General features: G+C 42.2%; 1 protein-coding gene across 3 annotated transcripts in view; it reads left to right on the top strand.

The window, feature by feature from the left end:
• Positions 1-14,463, top strand: part of agrn (agrin) — a 241,438-nt gene that overhangs the window by 95,494 nt on the left and 131,481 nt on the right. For all 3 annotated transcript variants that reach the window (XM_029505946.1, XM_029505947.1, XM_029505945.1), the window contains exon 3: positions 268-306. In XM_029505946.1, the coding sequence (XP_029361806.1) occupies positions 268-306 (39 nt within the window). The remainder of the gene's footprint in view (positions 1-267; positions 307-14,463) is intronic.

Below are 14,463 nucleotides of genomic sequence, written 5' to 3'. Positions count from 1 at the left end.
GTGTGGTTTGGAATGAGGAGACCCAAGAAATAATGAACAACACAACAATGATGAGACTGCTATATCTGAAATGTAGCCGTGTCGATTAGCTCAGCTGGTTTCCTTTGGGGCCTAGTCACTGCATTAGAATGTGTCAGACAGAAAAGCCAGACCTGTAGACAGAAAGCCTATCTCAATTACTTGGCCCCTTACCCCTGGGAAGACTCGGAATCTCCCCAAAAACTAAAAAACTAATTCTCTCTCTCTTTTTTTTTTTATCTCTTTCAGACAAACCTCCTCACTTCACACCGGCCCAGCCTCCTGATGGTAAGTCCTCTGGGGTTTTTGTCTGTTATCCTTCCTTGATCAACGGTATTTAGTGGGGTGCCTGCAAATAATGACCTTATATAGCCACAGCTGACTTTGAAGCAGGCTGTCCATGGCCAACCGTCTCCTGTTTTTTTTTTTTTTTTATATATATATATGATGTTGGTAAGGCAGGCACGTGGCCAGGACCGCTCAGGGCTTTGATGTTAGAAGGATCTTTTGATGACTTGATTTGATCTGGTCTGCACGGTCAGTGGGACTGATGTCGAATATCTGTTACTGCAGCAGTATTCACCTCCTTCTGATCGGGTCTAATAGGATAAAATCCCCCTGTCCTTGAGTGATCTACATTACTTTAGACCAATGGCAGTTCAGAGATCAGAAGCCCCGCCGTCACCTCACATTGTCAAATTGTTGCAATGTGCGCTGCGTTGTTTCACTTTTTTTCTGGTCCAACAACATTAGCTGTTAATTTAAAAAAGTAACACTTTATTTCCAAAATGGTGGATCTCCGCAAGCTGTAATTGGAGGCAAACAGCTGGCTTTCAAGCTGCTATCATGAGTATTTATTAGAGGCAGCACAGCAAGACAGGGTTTGTTTACTGTTGTATTTTTTTTACTGCACTGACAGAAAGCCAGAGATGGACTCCGACTAGTTTCTAAAGGTGTTGTCAATGCTGCTTGTTCGCCAGCTACAAAACCAGAGGTTTGCTGGGAGAAAGCACCAGGAAAAAATGTTTCTAATGATCCTGACCGGGCAGCTGATGCCAAAGGACAAAAGGCCACAGTATGGGCTTGCTGACTCTGTTTCTGATAATTGCGCATCGGTCATGAAAGCTTCGAAACAAAATGTGTCAAATTAGAAGTGTGCTTATTATGAATGTGATTGTCGGGTAGTGTCTGTCAGTGTGAAATGGCTATGGCATTTGGCCTTAGCAGATAATTGTGCTTGATTGGAATGTTTCTCTACTTGGCATCGGCTCAGCACCTGAGGAGTGTTTGAGATGAGTGCAACTTTCCCTTGTTTGTGCCTCATAACGAAAACCTTGAAGATTCAATTGCAGCTGTCACGGTTTACGGCGGCTATTTGTTATTGTTTTAATGACAGGTGAAATTGACTTGACAAATCATTATTTCTCATGGAGTGGTCTCTATTTGTCTGTTTTTTGAAGCAAATGCTGCCATAAAATTTGCCTCTTCATCAGGGAAATGAAAAACAATTGCAGGCAGTGAGGCACCCCATTTCTGTCCTCTGTTGATTTTTTTTTTTTTTTTTTTCCTCCTCCTACAATAGAAATAACGCCCTGCCTATCGATTGAGCTACTCATTTCCCTTGTATTACCGTTTTTGCTGTCTGAGGGGCACAGTTTGTTTCTGCACAAGTCGACCGTTTAAAAGCTGCTGCTAGCCCTTAATTACATTTCCAATAGTTCAGTAGGCTTTCCATCATCAGCCTATGCTGTTTTTATATGCCAAGCAAAACAAAAAGCAAAGCCTCCAATCAGCGAGGGCAATTCTGCCCTGTAGGACGCGGTTTCTCTGGGTCATTCAACACTGTAGAGATTAGTGAGACAATTAGAGTTGGCCCAAATACAACAGTCGGCCACTTGTCGGAGATGTATGGTTTTAGTAGTGGTGGAGGGGCAATTTAGAAGATGTTGTAGACCAGCGAGGGGCTGATGCAGCGCTGCCATTAGTCAAATCTGCTCCAAAGAGAGTAGGACTTTCTCTACTGAACTTGTCCTCAGTGCCAAGGACGCTTAGCTCCCCAGTACTTAATTACAGGAAATCACAGACAAGATACCAAGGAGTCTGCATTTCTAAACAGCCTGGCTTGTTTTCTGAACTGCTGCTGATGAAACATCCCTATTAGCATGAGGAGGTTCTGCACAAAGTAAAGGAATTTGTTCTGCAAATTAAAGTGAGCAAATCATGGGTCTTGGGGAAAAAAATCCAGGTTCGGCACAACATAAACAAAGCCCTCAGATGATATTTATGGTGTGCACCACCCGCAAATAGCGAACAAATCCTCCCCAAAGAATGACCTATAATCACCAGTCAAAAAAAGTGACAAAAGTCACAAAGTGGCCTTTAATTAGGCTCTTTCTTTGAAAGCTCAAAGCTGCAGTTGCTTTGCTCAGGCCACACTCATTATTGCCTGTTGTCTCCTGATAATAACACAGTTGTTGCGTATTTGGCCAAAGCTAGAAAGCTCAGAGAATTTACAGCTTGAAAGATTAGTATTGGACTTTAGAAGAGGGGAGGACAACGAGAAATGCGTGATGAATGGGGCTCTTGGAACCCCAGTTCCCACATCCAGTGGAAACTGTTTAAAGACAAAGGAAGAAGGCAGTACTAATACCAGATACAATCTCTTTAATTTAATTACATTTTTATTTTAAAAGCAGCGTTTGAAATATAGGTATTAAACTTGCTATTTATGTCCAAACTAAAAGACAAAAAGAAAAATAATGAAACATTAAGTTTTGTCTTAATGTCTTCAGGCTGTGATGAAAATCAGGAATAGATGATTCCCTTAGGGTGTCATCCTATTACAACCTTACAGGAGAAAACAGTGGGCCAGACAAGATCCAAAACAGGGCAGTGAATGAAACAGAAGAGTAATGGAAGCCTCAGACAGTCCAGAGGTCTCCTGTGACTGTAGCTGTCTCTAGCACAACCATCTTGGCATGGGCCCATCAGCTGCTCAGCCTTCAATTTTGCCTTTGTCACTAACAGTATTCCTCAGAGGATGCTCCTCAATGCCAAGACAAAATAAACTCCTGAGCTGATATGTGATTTGGTCTAAGATGGTGGGACACCTCAAAAAAAGTGCTTTGAGAACGTTACCACTTCTCAAAAAAAATGATATAACATTAAGTCAACTCTTGAAGAATACAGTTACTCACAGCTCCAAACCCATTACCCCTTCAGCTTGGGGGGGCACAAACACACACACACACACACACACACACACACACACACACACACACTGCTTGGGTAATTTATTCTGCCAAGGCCTTTTCCCGTGTTCTTGACAGTAAGCCTTACTCTGAGAGAGGCAGAATTAATTATGACTCCTCGGACTATCTTAATTAAATCTTTTCACATCATAGATTCCACACAACAGAGGCAAAATATCTACCTCATCTTTTAGCCTGGGTGGGGGGTGCTGCATGAGAATGTCTCACATCAAGATATCAAAGGTGCACTGTAAAGTTGCCTCTCCAGGATTACAATTTCACAGAGGAGTTGTCATGTCCGGCTTTTAACAGAGAGCAGCTTGTTATCCCCACTATTGTGGAGGCTGGTGGTGGGGCAGGCAGCAGCCTTGATTTTATCTACAAAAAGTTTGTTGCCCTTTTAAAGTACACAGTGCTTTCAAATTGGAAAGCTGAACTCTGTATAGTCACCTTGGTGAGGGGGGGTGGTAGCCTGTCTGTGGATTCAGCAGATGCTTTTGTACAGAAGTCAGTAGGTAGATTTTTTTTTTTTTTTTTTTTTTTTTTTTTTCATAAAACCAAGGTCAAAAGTAAAAGAATTAGCAAAGCCTCATCAACCTCCTGCATCTCACCATACGTCCGAGACAACATTCCTGCTCAGACTCGTCTAATCTCACCACAGCTCACCCAGTATCGATCTGCCAAGATAGGTTTGAAGCAGTAGTCCAAAGAGACAAAAACAAAAATATTAACCAGATAGGAGCGACCTGAGTGGGCTGGAGCTGTAAAGTGCAGCACTATTTGCTTTTGATTCCCGATGGCACAGAGCAATTGTGTGCACAGTTAGTGAAGCAGCTTTACTTTGAGTTGTCCCCGCTTTGGGAGCAACACCCCAGTGACTATGAGTCAGGTCATATCAGGGCCTCGTGAGGACCAGCAGCTCTTTACTGTGGACACTGAGATTTCTATGGCTGCAGTCGGTATTCCATCATCCCCATCCCATCCATCCCCCTGATAGCCATGTTGATTTTATTTATTTATTTATTTCTTTTTAAGCATTAAGCCTCTCTGTTATATAGAAATTATACAGAGGCGTTATCCTTGATGTGCAGCCACTTATCTATCATAGCTTCAGTCAGCCTTCAAATGTCCACTTGCTTAAATGTTAAAAGATCAGCATGCACATTGGTACATTTTCATTGTGCGCTTTTTTACACAGCTTTTGACTTTTATTTCACTGATGGATATACAATAGTACCTCAACATGATCAAAGCTTCCTTGGTGGCTGCTCTTGGGATGGTAACGTTTTATTTTGCCATTTTAGTTGTAGAATAAAATCATCAAAACTTTCAGCAACTAATTTTCCTCTCCAGAGCAAGGAGGAAAAAAAAAAAAAACAAGCAAAAAAAAAAAGAAAAGAAAAACCCAAATAAATAGAAAATGAAATAAATGTTCTGTGTGCCGAATCTGGGAAAGAAAAACGAGGGAATGAGCTTATCAGGATAAACAACCCCCACAATAATATGAATCTGAGGGAGCTTATTAACAGTTTCGAGGTGCTGATCGAAGCCCTTATCTCTCAGCATGACAGAGTGGAAGGATGGTTGAAAGCGCACCCCTTCTCAGCAATTTGTCTTATATTGGACATAATTAACATGCAGATTGGCCTAATGTTGCTTTAAATAAGCTCTCAATGTTCTTCACATGTTGATGGTGATGATATCCTCTCAGCACCACGGAGAGACTGTTTACTTCATTCCTTCTCATTAACACAGCAGCAAGTGATTTTAAAACAGGGACTCAGTTGTCATTCCACTTTAAGTTGTAATGGGCAGGCTCTAATTTAAGTGTTGGATGGCGATGTCAAAAAATAACCGCACTAGGAAACCAGTGTGCCAAATTTCACTGTCAGGTTATTAATTAGAGGAAAATAAGTAGCTCGCCGTGTCAGTGTGTTGCAAAACAATATTGTGCTGTGTTATCCTTCAATTAGCTGAGTCCTGCATCACAGTCGGTGTTTTCCTTATTAAGAAGAAGCCGAAGTTAATGGAGCATTTTGTTCTGTGCTGACAAATATCTTTACTGTTCATACTGATTCTGTACATGTCTCAGTTTGCTGCAGAAGGTTTCTGTGAGCGTCAGGCATCTGCAGTTCAGTGCTCTCTTGCCCTTCTATCAAACACACTCTCACACACTCACACACGCACACAAACACACACACATATGTGCACACAGTCACTCTCTCTTGAACATTTCACCCTTTGCTTCTTGTTTTTCTTCACTCAGCCAGAAAAATTGTTTACAGATTGTAAGTTGAACCTCAGGATGTGAACATGGAAACAAGTACATCCATTCACCACACACACACACACACACACACACACACACACACACACACCTGATTTGGACTTAAGATTTTCTGTGTATGTCATTTGGAGCCTCACACAGGGTTTGGGGTTAATAGGTTAGGGTTAGGTTACATCATCAACCTGACTCCACAACACACACACCCCTAATAAAGGTTTGATGTTTGATTATATTACTATGCTTGTTATCCATACCCCTGCATTCATATGAGGTTGCCATGGCAACCAGATGTGCTGGCGTGCATGATGTGTGCTTGTGGAACAATCCAATAAAGTCACAGTAGTAGAGCTCCACACTCCCATCCTGGTAAAACATTTTATTCTATTCATATGTATGGTTGCTCCATCTGCCACCTCCCGTTGTCAAGCGCACGTGCACGTGCACACGCACGCAGTTGCTCTCCTGGAACTGATGTGTGTGTGTTGAATATATGTATGCTGCTTCACTGGGTACAATTACAACACGCTGACACATGGTGCAGAAGCATGTCAGGGACACCGTTTACAGCCCACTAGTTTCTGTGTTTTTTCTACACTATAGATACACACACACCATTCAGAAAGGCAGATTTTATCAAGTCATGCTTTGGCTTGTGTGTGTGTCTGTGTGCAGCATGCTGATCGCCACCCTGTCACTGAGCTTTAATAAGATTTATGATCACAGAAAGTGAGACAGAGGGCAAGAACCTATTGAGACAACAAGGGAAACAAAGAGAAAAAAGGTCTAAATCACTATGATTTGAATGTTGCTGCTGAGCCTTTTCCCTCAGTGTGAACATACTCTCTGGTAATGCAGATAATATACTGTATATATTACATATTGTTGCCTAGGGAGTGAAGGGAGACAATATATTCTCTGCTTCTGTCTGACATAGTGCAAGCCCGGGACATGGTGGTGAGTAAAGTTTATCTACTGTCAGAGTGTAAAATAGCATTTATGCATGTTCCTAGGGCATTTCTACAGCTTCCAAGTTCTACAACTGCTGATATTGCCCTCCAGTGGTCAGAGGTTGTTCATGTGCATAAGGGAAATGTACTGATTTCTTACTGTCTCATGGGGCTGAAGCACACACACAGTCTTAGATATGCACTTCACTTTGCAAATGTTATTCTACATATATGCCTCATTTATGAATTAGACCCCTGAGCCATTTTTCCATGATAGTTCTTCACACTCTGCCAATTCAGGGACCTGTTTCTTGGTCTGAATACAAAGTGTCATTTAAATCATGTACAAGGTTATGTCTGTGGAAATGAATGGATATATATTGTAAGACGGCAATGAAATGTGAAGTGTCACATTTCATGATAATCTCTTGTGCACATAGAAAAAAACATGAAACACCACTTGAAGCAAAAACCGTAAATGGCATAATTATAAGCCGTGGATGAGCTGTCGATTTCACTATCTTTTTATTCTTTTGTTTTCTTGTCACAGACCTTCTTGTTTTTCACCTACAAAACAAGAGAACTTGAGTTCATCTGACCATCAGCTGGGCTGCTTGAAATTCGCAGCTTGAGCCCCAAAGGACTCTGCGTGCTGTATCATCTGTTAATCCCAATAGTCCACCGTGGAAGATGTTTAGATGAAGCTGGCTGTTTAGACACTGCTTGTGTTGACGTAAAATGTGTTCCCCTCATGTCCAGTTTCCGTGCTTGTATGTGGATTAAGTTGTAGCCATACATTTTGGCTGAACCGAGCAGATGAGAAAATGTACTGTAGCACAGACTCCTGTGATGACAGGTTATGTGATGTGGAAAATCAGTCAGCATTCAGGTTATGGAGATTGAGCCATTCAGTGTCAAAACTAAGATTCAGCACTCAGGCAGAGAACATATTTGGTCTGTTCCTCTGCCTGTTTGAGCTCCTGTTTGAGCTCCTGTTTGTCTTTGTGTCTTGTCTACCTGCCTACCTGCCTGTCTGCTCGTCTCAAAGTTACATGATGAATTTTGTGGACTGAGGTCCAAATGACAATGAGGACTTTCTTTCCCTCCAGGGCTGGCGCTGTATTGTTTTTCACTTCTTTTTCTTTTACTCATTATATTACATCAGCCTTTGCTTTCTTTGCCACACACCGCACTGTGTGTTTATGAGAAAGAATAAATGAAAAGTGTGTTTAGTATTCGGACAGCCTCGCATTTATGCCTGTTGGTGGATTTCCATAATGAGAGAAGCAGGGAGGGAGGAAAAGAAGGAGAGAAGCGGAAATAGAATAAAGAATTTAGGTGAATATGAACAATTTAGCTGTTTTGTGTGTGTGTTTTCTGGCTTCAACAGATGAACAATCCTGGTCAAAGTTATCAGTACCACCTGAATTTTGATCATGTGTTTCAGAATTTCTTTTAAAAAAATGATTAACACGTGTATAAGAGTTATATTTGAATAAAATGTCCAAGGTTACTGAACAGTGGACAGAACAAAACTAACACTAATAATTGTGAAATAATATTGAGGACACAATTTTCGGCGCCCTTTCTTTCATTTGGAGACAGAATTTTTGGCAGCAGTGACATGTGTAAATGTTTCTGCCAGCAGCTTTTCCTACCTGTCTGCAGCTGTTTTTCTGCCACACCTCCAGTGCTGTGCGTTTAAGGTCCTCGTTTGCATGTGACCTTTTTGCAATGGTAGATTTCCCCAAGGTTTTCCAATGGTATCACGATTCAGGTCTCATAGCCGAGCGCTTTTAACCAGTCCAATTTTCCCATTTTAACCAGACTAGATGTGAGCTTTTGCTTGCAGCCCTGCTGAAAGACCAAAGACCTTTGCCTCAAGCTTAGTTCTCGGAAACTGGGTAGCACATTTTGTTCTAAAATACTTTGATAATCTTCCCATTTCAACCAAAGCAAAAGCAGCAATATGATAGTATTATTTTCTTTCCTTACTGGCTCCAGTGTATTGCCTATACAGAAACTGATGCACTATGGCATCACCTGTTTGGAACACAAAACTACACCTACTTCTGGCTTAAATGTTTAAGTTTTTGGTCTTTGCTTTTTGTGCCTTTCTGTTGTCCGCGGTGTTCCCCTTGGTCTCTACCCATGGAGCCTTACTTTTTCAATGTAGGATGTTGTGCGGGCTGAATCCGCCACTCCAGATGTGGTGTGTCTCTGGTGTGTGGTGCACCAACCTTTATACACTCCTGGCTGAGTTTCTTAGCACCACAAACTGGAAGCATTTTAACAGTTTTTGAGATTGCAGACTGCTGAAATAGGGGTTTTATCATCTTTGACTGCTGCCTTGTAGCTTTTGGAATGGCATTTGTTTGTTTTTAAAAGGAAATTCCTGCGTGCTTTTTTTTTACCTCTTCATATGACAATGTGTTAAACAGTCATTGCCAAAAATATTGGGACCCTCACGCTTATGTCACAAATTCTCCCTGAAATTCATGCAGTTGCAAATAGTTAGGTATTCACACGTTTATTTTTATCATTTGCTTTAAAATAACACAGAGCCTCATGTTCCACACGAAGCTGTGAAATGTACAAATTTATTGGCACCTTTGGGAGCACGTCCTTCTGAAAGGAAAACTGAAAATAATCTCTTCTTGTAATCTTGAATTTGTTTCTCACAGCACTCTGCTGGAGTTTTGGTCCACTCTTCTTTTGCAAACTGCTCCTGTCTTTCAGATCTGAAGGGTGTTTTGTTCCAGCTGTTGTTTTGAGATCTATCCACAGCTGTTCTGGGGGATTCAGGTCTGGACTCCTAGCTGGCCATTTCAGGACCTTCCAGTGTTTTGTCTTCAACCATTTCCATCAAACGTTGTCAGTAAAAACCCTCTCAACCTCTGCCCAATACCCACTTCTGCCTTATCAATTTCAAAACAAGTACCTGAAACTCCTCAACAATAAAAGTCTCATCAGTGACAACAAACTGGACCTAGTCTGCCTCACTGAAACCTGGAAAAAACCATTCATACTCGGACAAGCCATGCACTGTGACCTTTGCATGTGAACTGCCATAAAACGGAAATCATCATCTTTAGCCCGAAATCCCTCCCCCCGTCCTCCCATAACTTCTCACTCTACACTGATGGTCATTCAGTCGCTCCATGATCATGGACCCTACCCTCTTTTTCAAGTCGCAGATCACCCACATCACTAAAACATCTTTCTTCCACCTTTGTCACATTGCACGCCTCCGCCCCACCCTTTCCTCCTCAGCCGCTGAAACACTCATCCACGCCTTCACCAGCTCCAGACTAGACTGCTGCAGCAGCATCCTTCGTGGCCTTCTACTGTCCTACAATAACTGCAATATGTTCAGAACTCAGCTGCCCAGTTGCTCTCCCGCTCCCTCTCCAGAGAACACATCACTCCCATCCTCCGTCACCTTCACTGGCTCCCCATACAGCAACACAGCAAGGCAGCAACTTCAAGATCCTCCTCATCACCTACGAAGCTTTGAACAATCTCGCCCCCTCCTACCTCACTAAGTCCTCCAGGGTCTCTTGCAATGATTCATTCACATGATGATGGATACTGCGAGCTGACACAGTGGTATCATTTGTCTGCAGGTCAGATTAAATTAGTTTAAAAATTGATTGATGTTATGTGTCTACCACTTGAGTAGTCCTTTGTTCAAGTCTTCCAGTTTTCTTCTTGCGTCCACATCCAGGGGGGTAAGTTACAGTGCTGTGGCCTTTAAACTTCTTGACGACATTATTCACAGTGGACACCAGAACGTCAAAATGGGCTTGTCCATATTTTTATTTTTATTTTTATTTTTAGATATGTTTATCGACAAAGCCTCAGACAACTCTTCTTTCTCTTCTCCGTGCTCAGTGTGGTACACACAGACACGCAACAAAAAGCTTGACTGAACTTTTCTCCCTTCTATGTGATTTCTATATTGCCAGCAGCTGTTACTTGCCACAGGTAAGTTTATTGGTCCATCACATGCTGGATGCTGAATTTTTCTGTGGAATGAGGTCAGATTAGTTTTTCTCAGGTTTTTGTTTTTTTTTTACTTGTAGGCATACAACACATGAATAGCAAAGCATTTGTAATTGCAGTGATTGCAGTGATTTTCTGGGAGAAGTTGTGCATTAATTGACAGAAGTGTCAGTTTGCTGTTTATATCAGTGTTTCTCAAACTTTTGCAAACCAAGGACCACTTAGACAGCAGAAAACCAAAAAAATAAAAAAGGTAATTCTGTGCATTTTAGAATAAAAGTCTCTCAGGCACTCCTCTCTTGCTTCAATTTCAACAATCTCATGTTAATACATCTCTTGTGAGGCTTGAACTTTATGTGCACTAAGAAATGGCCAGGGGAGGCCTTTAAAGAAGGAAATTAGTTTTAAAGACAAAACTCTACGAGAATTTACTAACTTCAACATTTTTGTTGCGATTCAGCTTTTAAAACCTACCCGGTAAATCTGTTTTAAACCTGTGTGACTGCAGAAACACCCGCATTAACATAGCTACAGTCTCAGTGTTTCATGGCTCCGTCTTACTTGATATACGGGTTGCATGTCAAATAACTGAAAAGCATTCAGATTCACTCAGTTGTATACCCGCACACCTGCCCTTAACACATGTTGCACACATGTGGCAATTCATTGAGCGTGAGCTCATTTCTCTTGCTCTTTTTTTCTTTTTACACACAAGGAAACAAAGCACCCAGTGTGAGCCCCCTCCACATGTGAGGTGTATTAGCCGTGACATTTCCCAAAGCTGTCAGACAGCTCTCATCTCCCACAGATGTCTCCTGTCACTACGCTCCAAAACGTCATTCTGTGGTAACAAGTCAGCTATTATACAAAAAAAAAAAACAAACCAAGCACTTCCCTGCGTCTTGACACAACTTTCATTTTAGCTTTGCATTTTTTTTTTATTTTTTTTTTTTATAATTTTCCTAAATTAAAGAACACATCACTCCACCTCCACATCATTCAAATTCAGGGACAGGACCATGAATGTTGGTACTTGAGATTCTTGCTTTTTAGATCACGCCTGATTGGCTGAATCAGCTGTTTAATCAGCTGTGATATTGTGAAAAGTAACATTTGGCTTTTTTTCCCCCCCTCTTCTTAATCCCTGTGCTCTGTTGCTCATCTCCTTATTATGCTCCCACTAAAAAAAACACCACACAAACATATTCCACACACACATCGACTAAACTATAAACCCAGGCCGTGCACTACGGCCCTACAGCAGCTGTGGAAGAACGAACCCCCTAGAGATGTGGCTCATGGATTCAGGGGTGGTCTGGAAGTGTGTAGGCGGAAGGAAGCCATAGTTACATGGACATTTATATGCAAAACCGTAAATTCCAACCTGGCCCCACAGGGTCATGAGATGATTTCAGAGCAGCAAATATGAATATATATATATACACACAGTATATTGAAAACTCATTTCATTAGTAGTAGAAAGATGTGGTTTTCGATGAATGATTAAGGATAAAAATATGACGGCAACAATTTTTATAAAAATACAGATTAACACAAAAATGAAACAAAAAAAAGAGGAGAGAAGGGGAAAAATTAGGAAAGACAATAAGAAGGGAGGGAGAGAATTCGAAGAAAGGACAGAGAAAATTTCGAGCTTCCTGAAAATATGATGTCATCAATGTTCAGAAATGAATTTGAACAGGGAGTCGTCTTCTATTTATCTCCTCCTTCCTCCCCTTTCCCTCTCTCCAAGAAATTCCCTGCACTCTGCCCCAGTGCAGAGGGATTGTCAGCCTGGGGGAAGGACTTAACACTTTAACTACGTGTGTGTCTGTGAGAGAGCGTGTGTGTGGTTGTGTGTGTATCTGTGTGTTTCTGTGTCTGCGCTTGCTCTTCACATGCAGGTTTTATTTAACTCAGGTAAGTCCATTTGGTGCATCTCATTGTGCCCCACTCATGAAAATCTTCAGAGTGGTACCACACACATTGTTCCATCAGGAGCTCAGATTTTAATGAAAACTGGCCGCCCAGTGAACACTCCCCATTGTCAATCGTCAGTCGGAGTATGTGACGAAGCATGTGGTCACTGTCTTCATGCCCTCAAGGGGTCGGGCTTAATTAAGAGATTCAAAGTCATGGAACAGGCATTAGTCCTGTGAGAGGCAATACATTTCCTCTTCTTCAAAATGAGACTTTTATGTGTGAGCAGATTCATAGAAAGGAAAAAAAAGGGTGCAATTACCTCAGTGCCATGCTGGGTTCATCTGATGCCATGCTACGATTCAATCATTTCCCCCACCCCACTGACTAGTTCCATTATAGCTGAGAGGAGCAGGGATTGGTTTGGGTGATGATGTGAAGCTCCCTATTTTTGTCTTTCAATCAGATACTGGACTTTTTCACTATTCCTCTTCTCCTCATCTTTCCTGTCTGGAGTGGCTCAGAACCACGGCCGTTAGAAATGGCAGCCACGTTCAGCGCTCCTGTTCGACAGCTGCACAGGTCCAGAGCTCCTACAGAGAGACAGGGCAGGGGCAGATGGCAGCATGCACACACACATGCACAGAAAACACACTTTCTGTTCCTGGGGCAGTGTTAGATTGGTCATAGTAGTCCCCCTGCGAAAGATGAGATATGGTGTTAGAGATAGGAGGCAGCTAGCTTCAGGGACTGTGCACATGGGCACGTACACATGGTCACATATGAACACACACACACACACACACACACATCATTGTTATGCACCAGCACACCCTCTAGCTGATGCAGGTAAACAAAAAGGGATTGTTGTTTGCCAGAGGACGGACTATAAAGCCAACATAAGTAGGCGACGACATCTTGTGTTTTTTCTGCTGCTCAGTAGATTTTTAATGCAAATTCAAAACAGCTTTGTGCATATGGAGCGCACACCAATATTTGAATTATGTTCATCCGGGCCCGTTCACTAAGTGGATCTTCATCCCTCAGTGAGGGACCTGATCCCCAGCCAGAGGGCTGCTGGTGCAGCGGTCAAGGGGCCCGCAGGGGGGGCAGGCTTGGCAGGGAATCTGGCAGGCCCCCCCACCTGCACCCCGTCTCCGCCCCTGGATGCACAGAGACCCCGCCCACCGCCGGCACACACGCACAGCAGAAAACCAGGGAGTGCTGCTGAAGAGTTGAGGCCAGAGCCCACCCACATGGGCCAGGTGGCCCCCAAGCGGGGCCCTCAGGCCGGAAGGAGGAGGGAGCAGCAGTGGACAGAAGAGGAGAAGCTGGATAGCCCGCTGGCTCACACCAATGACGCCCGCAGGATGACCCAGGAGGAGCTGGCAAGTTAAATTTGCTGTGCATATTTAACTTTCTTTGATGCAGTTTTGAGAAACATTTTTAATTTTCCAGCAGTCACATTCCACATCATTTTCTTATAAATTCATCTCTGCATTGCTGCCCTTGTCTGAAGTCCATTGATGTGACACCATGAATTATATTGTATTTTACATGTAGCTTGCCAGGAAGAAACAGACCAAACGGGTTGATTTTCATCAACTACAACATGAAACCCCAGCAGTTATCGTTGTATGGTAGAAAAGACAATGAATAGAGTGCATAGAAATAAAAGGAAAACCCATCAGTGCCACCCACGTGCAGCGATCTCTGTTAATTAGCATATAAAGACACAGAACAGTTACACGAAAGAGTGAAAGAAACATTAATATTTAAACAGCATAATGTATGTACTATATTTTTGTCATATAAAAACATCTTTTAGATTGTGTTTTTTTTATTTAAACAATAGGCTCTCAGTGTATTTGCATTCTGATTGCTCCTTTTTGGGTTATTATATAATTTGTAGAACAACCATCTATAGCAAGATTTATATTTGCATACATACACTCAAAGGATTCACAAAAAGGATGTGAGCGTACACGGAGGACAGCATGTCATTATGAGTTGGGTGTTTGGTTGGAAGATGACA

The sequence above is a fragment of the Echeneis naucrates genome, chromosome 7 (genome assembly GCF_900963305.1).
Source record: "Echeneis naucrates chromosome 7, fEcheNa1.1, whole genome shotgun sequence".
Lineage (NCBI taxonomy): Eukaryota > Metazoa > Chordata > Actinopteri > Carangiformes > Echeneidae > Echeneis > Echeneis naucrates.
The sequence above is the reverse complement of the archived record's forward strand: the minus strand, read 5'-3'. Positions and strand labels throughout refer to the sequence as shown.